Source organism: Alligator sinensis, unplaced genomic scaffold, assembly GCF_000455745.1.
Source record: "Alligator sinensis unplaced genomic scaffold, ASM45574v1 scaffold165_2, whole genome shotgun sequence".
NCBI classification, from domain to species: domain Eukaryota; kingdom Metazoa; phylum Chordata; order Crocodylia; family Alligatoridae; genus Alligator; species Alligator sinensis.
In genome coordinates this window covers 269,664-282,905 of record NW_005841965.1, presented here as the reverse complement: position 1 = coordinate 282,905, position 13,242 = coordinate 269,664, and the positions used below count along the sequence as shown (strand labels likewise).

At 39.0% G+C, this 13,242-nt stretch overlaps 1 protein-coding gene across 3 annotated transcripts in view; it reads right to left on the bottom strand.

The window, feature by feature from the left end:
- Positions 1-5,831: 5,831 nt before the first annotated feature.
- The window catches only part of LGR4 (leucine rich repeat containing G protein-coupled receptor 4), a 62,830-nt gene continuing 55,419 nt past the window's right edge, over positions 5,832-13,242 (bottom strand). For all 3 annotated transcript variants that reach the window (XM_025200381.1, XM_025200382.1, XM_025200383.1), the window contains 3 exons: positions 12,200-12,321; positions 11,147-11,227; positions 5,832-8,865 (listed from right to left, as the gene is read on the bottom strand). In XM_025200381.1, the coding sequence (XP_025056166.1) occupies positions 7,589-8,865; positions 11,147-11,227; positions 12,200-12,321 (1,480 nt within the window). In that variant the 3' untranslated portion in view covers positions 5,832-7,588. The remainder of the gene's footprint in view (positions 8,866-11,146; positions 11,228-12,199; positions 12,322-13,242) is intronic.

The window sequence follows — 13,242 nt, the reverse complement described above, 5'->3', positions numbered from 1 at the left end:
GATCCCTGGGGACACAGCACAGGTGTAACAGTTAATGCTTATACCCTGGCAGGGTGAGGGCTGCCTAGCCCCCGTCCCCTTATCAGCTTCATGCCTCCCACTCCAGTGGAGATGCTTCTGCTATGGACAGAAGTACTGACACAGCCAACAGCCGGGGTCTCCCTTAGACAGGAACCTCCTTACAGCCTACAGTAGCTGGCCGATCACCCAGTGGTGCCGCTTCCCATGGCCTCTGGAAGATCAGAACAATGAATCAGGAGGCAACAAAGGCAGCGGTAAGGGGGCTGCATTAATCTCTTGGCTGCACACTGTGCTGACACCCCCTTCTCCCACCTTGCAACAAGCAGCACCTTCCACAGACAGGACCTGAGACTAACATAGGGACCAGGGCTACCAGAATGCAACCCCCACAAATCCTCATCTGCCCTACTGGCTGCAAGCAACTCCATCTCCACTCCCTCCAGCCAAAGCCTCAAACCTGGCCTAGGTGGCCTGCCCATCCCCAAGTGCTGCTAATTCCCATTGCTGGCAGCAAGGGACAACAATGGATGCAGCAGCACTTCATTTAGAGTGGTGACCAGAACCCTAGTTACCCACAGCTAGCCACAGTATTGGGAGATAGTCCCCTTTTAGATTGAATCTCATGAGATCGAGATCAACCTTAGCTAGATCTTTAAGATGCTCTGCCCTACCACCAAAGATTCTAGCACATACACAATGTCAACTGCGTTATGTCATTCTATGGAAAATGCACTTCTTAATTTGTTCTTCTTCCATTCCAGTAATATTTCACTACCAGGAAAGCCATTAAAATTGAATTGGAGATAAAAATAACAGTTGCTGGGTTCAGCTATTATTTTCATTGCTAATCTCATTTAAATATGAAATGAAACAGCAAAGGTGGATGTCAAAAAAATGAAAGCCTAGATTTGACACTATTCAGCCTTCCTCAGTGCCTGTTTCACTTTCATACAAGGCAGGCAAAATCATGGTTCAGTATATCTGCAGCTTCACAGAAAACCTGGTATCCTAACATCTCAATAGAAGTCACTGAAGACCCTGAAACATGGCAGCAACTCCTGATAGAGGAGAGTCTACATTTTTAAAGAATCCTCTCATACTATTTATATGACACTTCAGTTATTTAAGTGTTGCTACCTACTCAATACAGCAGCTAGAAAAATAACATTGGTTATAACCTGGATTTAGAAACTACTTGATGATAGCTACAAAAACAGTTTTGTTCAGTCTGATAACACCACCAATGAACAGTGCTTCTTGTCTAAACAATTCAACCATTCGTTATAGTGATTATCCAAACTGGGCCAACAAGACAAAATTCACGGGCATTTGATCCCTCCAACCAAAATGGAGGTCAAATCAATGACAGCTGCTTCTTCCAGGTTATCAGTTAGTTAATCTTGATATTGGACCAAAATGGTACCAGAATCTTACAATAAGAGAAAACTATATGTCTCCATCACAAATGTAGACACAAACTTCCATTCCATTAGGGAGCTCCTCTAGCTATACCTTGTTACAGCGTCTTACCAGGGATGCTGCGTTGCCTCATCAGATACACTAAGCTCACTGGCTAAGTAGACTCAAGGCCGAAAGGAAATTTACAGTGCTGTTTACAGCTTATTTAATCCACCCATCATCTTCAAACGATTGTCCGTCTCAGGATACAGCTCCAAACAACAGTAGAACCACCAGGGCTAAAGCCTCACTAAATACCTCACACAGTCACAAAGTACATTTGCTTTAGCTTCTTTGTTAATGTTTTGAATTATCAAAACAGAACATTTTATTTAATATTATAAAATATGCATAAGAAGCAAGTATGTAATTGAAGCTAATAAAAAGCAAGCATTTTACACCCCGAGTTAGGCTTGTTCATATAGAACAGACACCATTGCATGATCTTTCAGACCGGTTCATTTTGAATCCTTCTATTGTTTTCTGTTCCAACAAGCCATTACTCAAACTATCATTTTTGCTTCTCTGTAAAAATTTCAATTATTAACATACATCCCTTCTAACAGAACATTCCCTGCCTAATTAGAGGCTGACTTTTGTCACTGAAACCCAACAAATTATTTCATATATTCATACAATCTGAAAATATTTATAGTGTCACTATCTGTACAACTCTAAACGATTGCATAATAAATCCTGCAGTAGCGTCATTACTAATATTTTGTATGCAAAATCTACATGCAACGTTTAATAATAGTACAATACCATTAATGAAAAACAGATTGGTCTAAACAATCAGATTCTCAGTGTAAATAAATGGAACTGACAAAACATTACTTTATGATATGCTATCCTCCCCTTTAAAAGCATTTTCATTCACTAATTCAGGTGTTGCCAGCCTGCAGCATGTGCGCCACAAGTGACATAAGCAATCAGGACTCATAGTAGAGATGATATATTTTATTAGACCAACAAGTTTTGCAAAAAAAATTCTTTTAATTGCAAGCTTTTGGGCACAAACACCCTTCATCAGGCATTGGAGAAAAGTTTTCCTGGATAGAAATGAAAGTGCAAAATACATAGAATTTCACAGAGGAGTCAACAGATGGAAAACTCCAATTTTGTTAGTCTAATAAAAGATATCATCTCTACTACAAGTCCTGATTGCCTTTTCCTTTAGACCAATACGACTACAACCTGGATACCTGACAAGCTACATAAACAACTTCTTTGTGTGGCACACGGCAGATTAGGGAGGGGACAGGCAACATAGTCATAGATTAGGCATCAAGGAAAAACTCCGAGCAGTGGATCAAGCAGGAAACAGAGGGCAGAAAAAAGGAGCAAAAAGCAAAGCATCAGATTGGGCAGGGTAAGGGAATCCGAGGAGCCCTCAGAAACGTGCAGGGCTAATTTGTGGCAGACCTGCCAAAAAGGTTGGTCCTCACTGCTCTAATTTATAAAAGCCAGCCATGTATTTAGTGCAGTCTACCGTATATATGAAGAATGACGTAAGAAGCCTCCGGCCAAAAGAACTGAAATCCTGAAAAGCTAGCTATAAGTGATGCAATTAAAAATAATTAAACTGAAAGCATGATACTTGAGATATAGATAAGCTACTAAAAAAACCCCGTTTTTGATTCATTAAAAATGTAAATTAGAACAGATAAGGTTGAACAAATCATTCAGTGGAACCAAAGAAAAGTATTTGGAGAAAACAGGATCTGTGCAGAGTTTTGAAACCAACTTTAATTACAGGGTTGAACACGCAGACAATTTAGATTGAAACCCAGGTATGGAAATATCTGAAAAGTGTTAAAAACTCCAAAAGCTAAGTGTGTTTTACCACTGTAACAGAAAAATAGCTCCACGTTGAACAGAAAACCACAGCAGAGGTTATACATAAGACATATCAATAAATTTGTTGGTTAAAATAATACTTTACTTTTTAAAAATGTCCATGTAAGGTACACAATCCATTTCTGTCTTGATCTGTGTAAACAGTTTTAATGTTTCCTAGAATTGCACGGGCCTACACACTTTAGTCATGTGAAACTTACCATTGAAGGCATTAATAATAGCAAAGTGTTGAGTTTGGGACCTATAACAGCAGATTTTAAAGTCCATACGATCACTCAAGCATATCAGATTTTTAAAATGTTTGAGGTTGCAGTCAGTAGTCTGCTGGTTGAAGCTCTTTTCAGTTAGCATTCAAAATGGAAGAGATGTGCTGCCTTTGAAATAAAGAGTCTCCTTTTAAAAATTATTTACATGCATTTAAAAGTAAAAATAAACTTACTCTTACATGGATGCCCTATTACTTTAGATTTGGCAGTTTCCTTTTCTTATCTCCTTCCATGGTAGCCTAGATTCTCCCCCTCCCCACCATTGAAGGGACCCCCCCACCCCACAAAAAGAGGAAAATTCTTATCATATTATTCCACCTCCACAGATTGCAGTTCAAAGACCCCACACATTTTGTCCCTGCTTCCAGCACATTAAGCAAACTCTCTCTGGCTAATAAGATTCTGTTTTCAAGGAGTTCCCTCCATCACTCATGTTTGGCAGGATTTTGAAAGCTGATTTGCATCCTTGTGAAGATGGCTTTGGATCTGTGGTTTAAAGTGCCTTTAAAAGTTAGGAGAATAGGGTGATCTGTTTATTTCATTTCCTGTAGTCACCCAGAGGAGCTTCTTAATGTTTTGGTGGCTTTAACTTCAAGGCTGCAGCCAGGAAATTTCCATTACTGTATTGGGTAAAAACAACGGTGTCTTCCACATATATTAATTCTTTATTTCTGCATAGTTAACTAAACTATACAAGGCACTTGTGTATCTTATGGAAGACAGGGCAGCTTTATTAGCTGGCACGTTTGTGGGGTAGGTGCTGACAGCTGCATTCTCTATTGATGGTTTTCCTATCCTTACCCTATTGTTGCTCTGGTGTTGGGCACTACTTCTGAGATTGACTCGACTAGCATAGGGCATTGGAGACAGACCATTTCCTACCTGTTAATACTCAGTGGGCGCATCCAAACAAATGAAGATGCTGCACATGCAGGCATTTGCAGCACTTTTGGGGGGAAAGGGTTGATCCCAGGAGATCCTGGGGTCAAAAGAACTAGCGCCCAAAAAAACTGAGGTGGCACACATGGCAGCAGTGCATACCATCCAAGATTGGAGCCTGGCTGGACGGAGCCACACTTCAGCTGCTCGCCAGGCTCCCTGCTGCAGGACTGCCACAGCTGCAGCTCCCGGAGGCCCCCAGGATCCCAGGTAAGGCTGCTGGGGCCACCCAGGGTAACGTGCCACGTGCCAGAGTGTGTGGGGCACGGGCGTTTCCTTGTGCCGCTGCTGTTTGTCCCTGGGGAAACACATGTTCCCACTCGTGGGGACACACTTATTAAGTTTCCTATGGGATCCCACATTAACTATTCTTGTTTTGTATTGGTAAAACAGGTCTGTTTCATATGGACTTCAGAAAATCATTGTTTGTATTTCTCTCTCTTAATTCTGTCCTGTAGTAGAAAGAACCTATTTATGTTAACTAGCATTGAAGAAACTGGACTAACCCAACATTCAAAGTGATAAAGTCTGGAAAATATTGATGTTTAAATGAAAGTACTAATATACCCCCAAGCTAACAGTGTCAGACAATATAAGTAATGTTTTTTCATGAAGTGTCAATTGTAAAATGAAAGCGTCCACAAAGTATAAATAGTAAATGAAGACTGAGATGGCAAAAAAAGTCGACCAACACTACCTTCTTGGAAACTTGATAGTAATATTTACTTCCCTACTGATTTCATATTTTCATGTGACATTTATTTTCCCCCTTCTGAATAGAGCTGCATAAGCTGCTGTTACTTGGCCAACAGAGGGAGTGTGAAAGAGACTGTGGGTTGCACTGAACAGTGGCTTTAACAAAAAAAACAAACAAACAAAAAAACCCCTTCTTCTGGCAAGGAAATGGCGGTTTTTAAAAATAAATATTCAAAATCTGGAAGACCGCCCAAGTCGGACTAAAAATGTAAAGGTACTTCTGAGTTTAACTTCTAAACTTGACAGCGCCTCTTTAAAAAGAATGCTTTGTAAAAAGCCAAACACTTCTCTGGAGGTTTCAGCCTACTGCAAGTCTACAGAGTCAGCATTAGGCTGAGATCATAAATCTACATTTAAACTGGCAACTCTGTTATTCTCTTGGCACGTCTCCTTCCCCAAACTCCAACCATATGTAGTAGACTGTCTCTGACACCATATTTATGAGCATTATTTCCCATGCTGATTGTGTGCATCTGTAGTCTTGTTGCACACTTATGTTTTTAAAATAGTGAGATAAATAATTACCATCAATACTCATATACCCTTTATTTGTTTTTAACGAGATGCTCCTGCCAGCATAAGCTGTATCATTTGTCAATATAAATATGTACAAATGCAGAACTCTGGAGTGTTTCTGTTTAGCTGGGTTTTTCTTACTTTTCTTTTCTTTTTTTTTTTTTTTTTTACTTGTGAATATTTTGGCTTACAAAAATTACAGCATACAGTAAATAACCCTCTAATATTTTGTACAAACTACGTGATTTTGATATACAAGGAATCTTTTTATTACAGTGACAATGTACAACCATGTCTATTTACAATGCAAAAAAGTATATAAACCACAATTTAAACATTCTGCTACTGGCAGCCACTATAGTTTAGGAGGTAGCTTTAATTAACAAAATGAACTGAAGCCACATTTCCCATCATGTGTTCTATCAAATAATTTACAATACAAAGATAAAAATTAATTCTATGCACAGTATGTACAGTTTAATTCTCAAAACCGCAATCTAGCTTAAATCTTAAAAAAGAATATTTCCAGAGTAATTGGGATGGCAGTGGATTTGCTATTGATTTATCATACCGTTAAAGAAACTTACATATTTATTTTGATCATGCATTCATAATTTTATGTTGATCAGATTTCAAACTAAGCATGGACAATAAATAGTATCATTGATTGTAATTTAATGACATTTGGGCCTCAGATCTCAAATGATTTTAAAAAATAATTCACTGATATACATGCAAATCAGTCCATCTCTCCACAGTATGCTTTACCCTCAGTAAAATAATTGGCAGAAATGCAGGACTTCCTATACTGCAAAGCTGCTTTTCATTATTACCCCATTTAGTAAAATTTCAATATGCTTACAAACACCATTGAATGTTAAAGCACTGTTGCAAACATTGGACAGGGCTGCAAAATATTTCAGCTACCATCTCTAAACAAGCTAACCTCAGACACCGACAGCAGTGATGATATACACTGTCTAGGTCACGAAAATTCTCAGACTGCCTTTTTTTTTTTTTTTTAACCAAACACTGAAGTAAGTTACTGTGGTTTCACCTGAAGCAATGTCCATTATCCCTAAAGTGTGCTCTCAATTCTACTGTTCCTGACAGCTGTTAATATTCTCATTTCAGACAGTCTATAGATATTGAGGGTTGAAGTATTTTCTATTAAAACAAAATATTTTATCCTATTAAAATCAAATCTTAGCTTGAAATATAAAAAACATAAATATAGTATGCTTGTATTGCTCTCACAGTTCTGTATGGGAGAATTAGTCCCTTTTTGGCCCTGCAGTAAGTCATCCTGAGATTAATGCTGAATATCCTATACAAAGCTAGCAACAGATTTTTTTCTCTTAATTATAGAAAAATCACATTTTAAAAATAATTTCTTAATATTAACAGCTGTCCTTTATATTGTGCTTAACAGGAAAAATTGACAGAGCTTACCTCGCAGCAGTAAAAGCAAAATACAATTGGAGTACAACATGGAAATAGACCTTTAGCACATAAAAACGGTATAAAAGAAGTCACTATTGCTTGGAAAGAATAAAAATACTGGGTTACAAATTTTGGCTTACCAATTATTTACAATCAGGGCAACATTTTTTTTTAAATGTATGGCTCAAGAAACAAACTGCCCACTTCCCTTCTTTACAAGTTACACCAGACAATGATTACAAAAGTGCTTCCTGGTTGAAAGAACAGGTAAATGGTCTATGAAGCATTGTACTTTTTTCTTTTTTGAGAAAAGCTTGCAGCAAAGCCTTTCAGTCTTTAATTCTTGGTATATTGTACGCATAACGAACCAAAGGGAATCCTCTGCTTTGATAGAAACACGCACGACCACAGGCCTGCACTTGGTCTGAACTGTCCGACACAAAAGAGTCATCCTCATCTGCGTAATCAGAATGGGCAGACTGGGTGCCACAGTCTGACCAATAGCCATCTGGCCTTTGGCACGGTACCACTGCCAGTGTAGGGCAACTGTGTGATTTTATTAAGTGTTTACATGGCACAGGCTTGGATAAAAGAAGTGACTCGCAACATTCACACATGGCAAGGTTACCCTGCAAATGTGTATACATGCCACAGTCATAGTAGAAATCCTGCGTCACACAGCCACCTTGAGTATTGACTGCAATTGCTATTGCACCATTCTTCTTCGTCATGTGGCGCCTAAGTAACTTCCAGTCTTCCTTGAACTTTGGATTGAAGAAAACATACAGGACTGGATTCAGACAAGCAGGTAATGGGAAAAATATTAGAGTAACGGACTTCATTATTTCAGGACTGATAGAGATTGCAGTGATCAATGGCGCAAATGAGAAAAATGCAACAGGGCAGAAAAAGATGCAGTTGGTGAAGATTAGCCAAGCAACATGCTTAATCATGCTAGATTGTGAATTTTCTGAGAGGTCCTCTTTTTCTAAGTTGCAATACAGTTTAGTGTAGATAATAGCCATTAGCAAAAATGCTAATGAGTTTAGAAGCACTAAAGTTACTGTAAACCCTAATGATGGTGTTTCTCCAGTTGGGAAGGGTAAGCAGAGGGGTGATGCTGAATATTCCCCTTTATGAAAAAGAGGCAAGCAACCTGCTACTGTTGCACACAGGAAAGCAAAAACTGCAGCAACCTGAAATTGTTTTAAACGATTGCTTTTCCCCTTTTTAATGATCTCCTTTGCAAAGAAGCTTCGTTCGACAGCTGCCAGCATCAGGAAGAAAATGGCACTTTCTGATGAAAACACTGCAAGAAACCCAGCAACTTTACAACCACTGCCAGTCTCCCATAATATGCCAAATTCAGCAAATCTTCCCCAAGAGACTGCATCCAGGAAAGTTAAAATACCAGTATAGACTCCCATAAACAAGTTAGAAACAGAAATCAGGCCTATAAACAATTTGGAGGATGGTAATGGAGTACATGATGCAAATATAGTTAAAATGACAAGCAGGTTGAAGAACATAGCAACCAAAAAAATAAACCAGACAGTAAGTCGAATCATCCAGCTTCCCAGTAAATATTCACAGGGCTTAAAAGCACCTAGAAAAAAAAAGACAATAAATTAAGAAAAAACAGTACATAACCTGATATTTTCAAAGCTATGAGGAAACTGCTCATTATCTCTGGAATAGCAGGACTCAGCTGTACTGCTAAATAGGTCACTAAACTATGAAAGTAAACTATGTTGCTGAAGCTATTCACTAATTAATTATGCATGAAATGGTAATTACTGAAGTGAATGGTCACTTGGGAATACACCGTGTACAGGAATTAAATTTAAATTGTTGGTAAAATGTTATTAGTGTCACTTAAATACACTTTTCTTTTTTGATCTCCATACTGTTTAAACAAGTTGGTATAATGGGGAAAAAATCCTAAATGTTTAAAACCAACCCCCCCAAAAAAAAATTTGTTTTGTTTTTTTTTCAAACAAGGTCCTTTATATTATTCACAAACACCTATTTTGGACTAACTTTGGTTGTGTTAGGCTTAAATTACAAGGAAACACTTTTGTTAAGTAAATGGAATTTACTTACCAGTAAACTCAATTTATCTACTTTGGTTGGTGCAGCAATTCCCTAAGTTTCTATTTTCAACTCTGCCAATGAAACACTGCATGCTCTCTTAAGTCAAAAAAAAAAAAAAGGTGGGGGGGGCAGCCTTCAAATTTGGTCACTAAGGTGAAGAAACAAATGGTAAACTAATTTAAATCATAAATGTGTCATAATTGTACTTAGGCAGTTTAATTGCTTACAGACTTACTCAGCTCCTCTCTGCATTAACTCTTTTGCAAGGCAACATTGATATCACAAGAATTATTTGATGAGGAATCCAAAGCATCTGAATGAGAACTGCAGTGTATGTGCAATGCAGTGCAATTCTTCAGGTACTCAAATTGTTATTACCGATAGTATGGGTCTTGGCCCCAACTCTATACTACCTGCTAGGGACCGTCAGGGCAAAACAAGGTGTGGCCAGAATATGCTGTTGGCTTGGTGGTATGATTTCTAGGAGCCGATAAAGCCAGCACAAGATACAACAGCCACAGGTTAGAGATTCAAGGATGACAAGCAACGAAAATGCCACCAGATTATTATTATTATACACAACTGACACACTTTACAGCTAGGTAAACAAGTAAGTACTGTCTGCTCTGAAATCTGACTGAAATGGTTATGGTGGGAAATTATCAAAGGTCAATGCAAAAATCCCTCAAGGCCTGACCTGCCTTTTTGAACTCAGTTTTTGAAACAAGCTGAATTGAACAATTTCTTGTGAAGTTAATTAGTTTTATTTCTGGACAAATCGCATTAACTGGATTACTAGAAAATGGACTAGCTGAAATAGCTGGTAAAGTTCCCTCTCTTGTAGGCATTACTAAATAAAAGGTTCCTCAATAATCAAAGCTCAGAACTAGATTCATATGTTACAGCAAAAATTGCTAAGCAGAATACTATTAAAAATAAACACAGCATGCCATATATGAAAAACAAAAGGGAAGAAAGAGTTGAAGGAAAGGAAATTTGATATTTCTAAGACTACCATACTTTAAGCCATTTTTAGTAGCTCTACAATATTCTAGTGATTGTCTCCAGCAATTCTGTAAGAATAATCCCCCTCAACATCCAGACCCCTCTCCCTCCTCACTTCCCTTGTCCTCCAGCCAATTTTTTTTTCTATTCTCAGGGTGCATGTGTGAAGGGAGGAAAGAGGAGAGTTGCTGAGGCTTTCATGACTGCATTAGTACACTGGTCCCACTCAGTAGTCCATACCCTGGAATTAAATCCACTCCCTACTTTTGCTTTTTATGAGCAATGATTCATTACGTGCAGAAAGGGTTGATGTTTTAACTCAAGACAAAAGCAACAGAAGATATTGCAAGGGAGGGGCTGGTCAAACACTTGCAAATAATAAACTTGCAGAAAAAGTACTGATGCTTAGATCTGTAAAAAGACTAAAGCATACCTGGCAAGTGCAAAATTAGAGATCTAAGAGTTGTAAAGATTCTGCCATAGCACGTGAATTACAACTTCTGAGAGCCACCAACTAATCCAAAAACAAAGAGCACATCAAAATCATTTCCAATTTAACTGCTGAGATCAGTACAGACACAATACTGACAAATTAAGATACTTTGATCCCAAATTGCTTTTCCTGTGATTGAGGAAATCCCTACAATATTCCACATATGAAAACAGGAGCTAGCACAAAGGAGGTACACAGGGACCATGAGGAATTAAAGACATAATTCAACAGACAGCTGTAGCACAACACAAAGCCAGGAGTTCCAAGCATGATGAAAGTGGGTTGCTATATTTACCTGTTGTGGGCGTACAGTGAATAATCATCTGACCCAGTTCTTCATTTTCACCATTCCTTAGAACATCTGCATCTGCTGTGCCTGAGTAACCAAAGGCAACAATTTTAGTCCTGTGGAGGCATCATATGGCTTTTTTCAAATATTTATAACTAGATAGTGAAAAAAATGGCTATTTAACTCAATTAATCGAGTCTGCTGGAGAGTGGTAATTACCGTGCTCCAGCAGACTCCAGCATCACATGCATTGTCATCCCTGCACTGAAAAATGGCGGTGGAGGTGCTTTAACTATAGCTCGTTCAACAAGCTTTGGTTAAAAGCAACCCCACCACCATGTTTCAGCATGGGGACATGTGACATTCCCAGAGCTTTATTAAAGTGTCACTCTCCTCCTTCCAACTCCCGGACCATGTCTATAAATGCCTTTACTTCCTTTCCTCTATTATGGTTCCCTCCCTTCCCTGCCCCCCCACTTTAGTCCCCTTAACCCTTTTGGCTCTTCCCCTTCTCCTCCCCTGCACAGTACTACCGGCCTTTGCAATGAATGCGGTGTGGGAGAAAGGTAGGAGAAACATCACCTTGAGCAAGCCTCCCCACAGGGCGTGCAGCTAAATCAGCATGCAGCCTCCCTTGCCAGAAATTTCTACTACAAGATGCTGGCATAGGTTTTTGCCATGTCCCAAGGATATAATCTTTTGGGCTCATAACAGATTGTAAGATTTGACTGGATCTTGGCAAAGTACCACTGATGGACTTTGGGTCCCAGAAGGAAAATAAAAATTGAGAACCAATTACAGTGTAGAACAATGAGAGTAAAGAAATATTTTCTAACTGAAACAGAAAAAAAGCCTACATTTTTTTTGGGCAGGCCCATTTCCACATGTTTGGCAAGAGAAATTGAACTTTACTGCCAATCCTTTTGCAGAGGATTCACGTATCACAAAAAAAGTCTTCCAATTCTTTTCTAGTTGAATCTGCTTGTTGGATGACACCATTACCACACATTTGGTTTACTCTGGCCTATAACTCTTGTTCCAACCCAATGGAGCACTCACCTCTATCATGATCTATTGCTGCACTTTGGTCTTGGTGGCTGGATTCTTCTGTGTTAGAGTTCAAATAAGAGTCACAACCCCAAAATGCACAGCACTGGTATGCATATGGAACAGAAAGGGACCTGAAACAAGCAAAACAACAAGCACTATTACCTGCTGGAGTCTATATTTTTTAATAAGTGGCATTGGCATATCTCCACGCTCAAACTATTCAACAGAGACTTCTTTTTGTTACACTTACTAGCCAAGACCAATTTCAGACCTGACTAGTGAAAAAAGCTGCTGGAGAGCTTGTACGTTGCAATACTAGAACTGACTGAATATTCTTGGATTTGCAAAATCAAAACTAAAGATGAGGTGATTTTGCATAAGCCTTCAGTTTGGGGTCACTATAATGAAAAATTCCTTTGGGTTTGGCGCATTTCTACACTACACATTCATCTTATGAAAAGCAAAGTGGTAGCTACTGTTTATGGTATAACCGGTACACGCCAAAATGAAAACTAAGGCAGCTTTCTGAAAAATAACTCTGCAAAAACAAGTTAATTCCCAGATGACCACAATATTAAGCACACATCTCTGTCATCACCGTCATTGATTTTGTTTATATGGCATAATTCAAGGTTTCGTGGTATGGATCTTTCTTTTGGCCAGAAATGGGAGATGCACAAAATAGGGGGCCTCTGTACTTTAATCCTTCCTAATTGAGGTCACTGTCTGAAGCTTTCAATCTGAATCATTTAGCCCAGTGGGCCACACAGGTGTGGTGTGCAAGCTGCAACAACAGACAACGTGAGGGTTTGGTTAACCCCCTCAAATGCTCACTACATGCCAAGATGCTCTGGGCATGCTAGCTCAGCAGTAGAAACAATACAACACCTTAGCATGGTGCCGCAGGTAGTTAGTCTGTGCAGTTGAGAAATAGAGGTAATTAGCCCAGACAGTGCTGTGTAAATGCATCACTCCTCTCTTTCTGCTCCAGAGTGTAAGGAGCCAAAGCAACAGGCTAATCAAATTGTTACAACTGGCCCTAGTTACCCAAG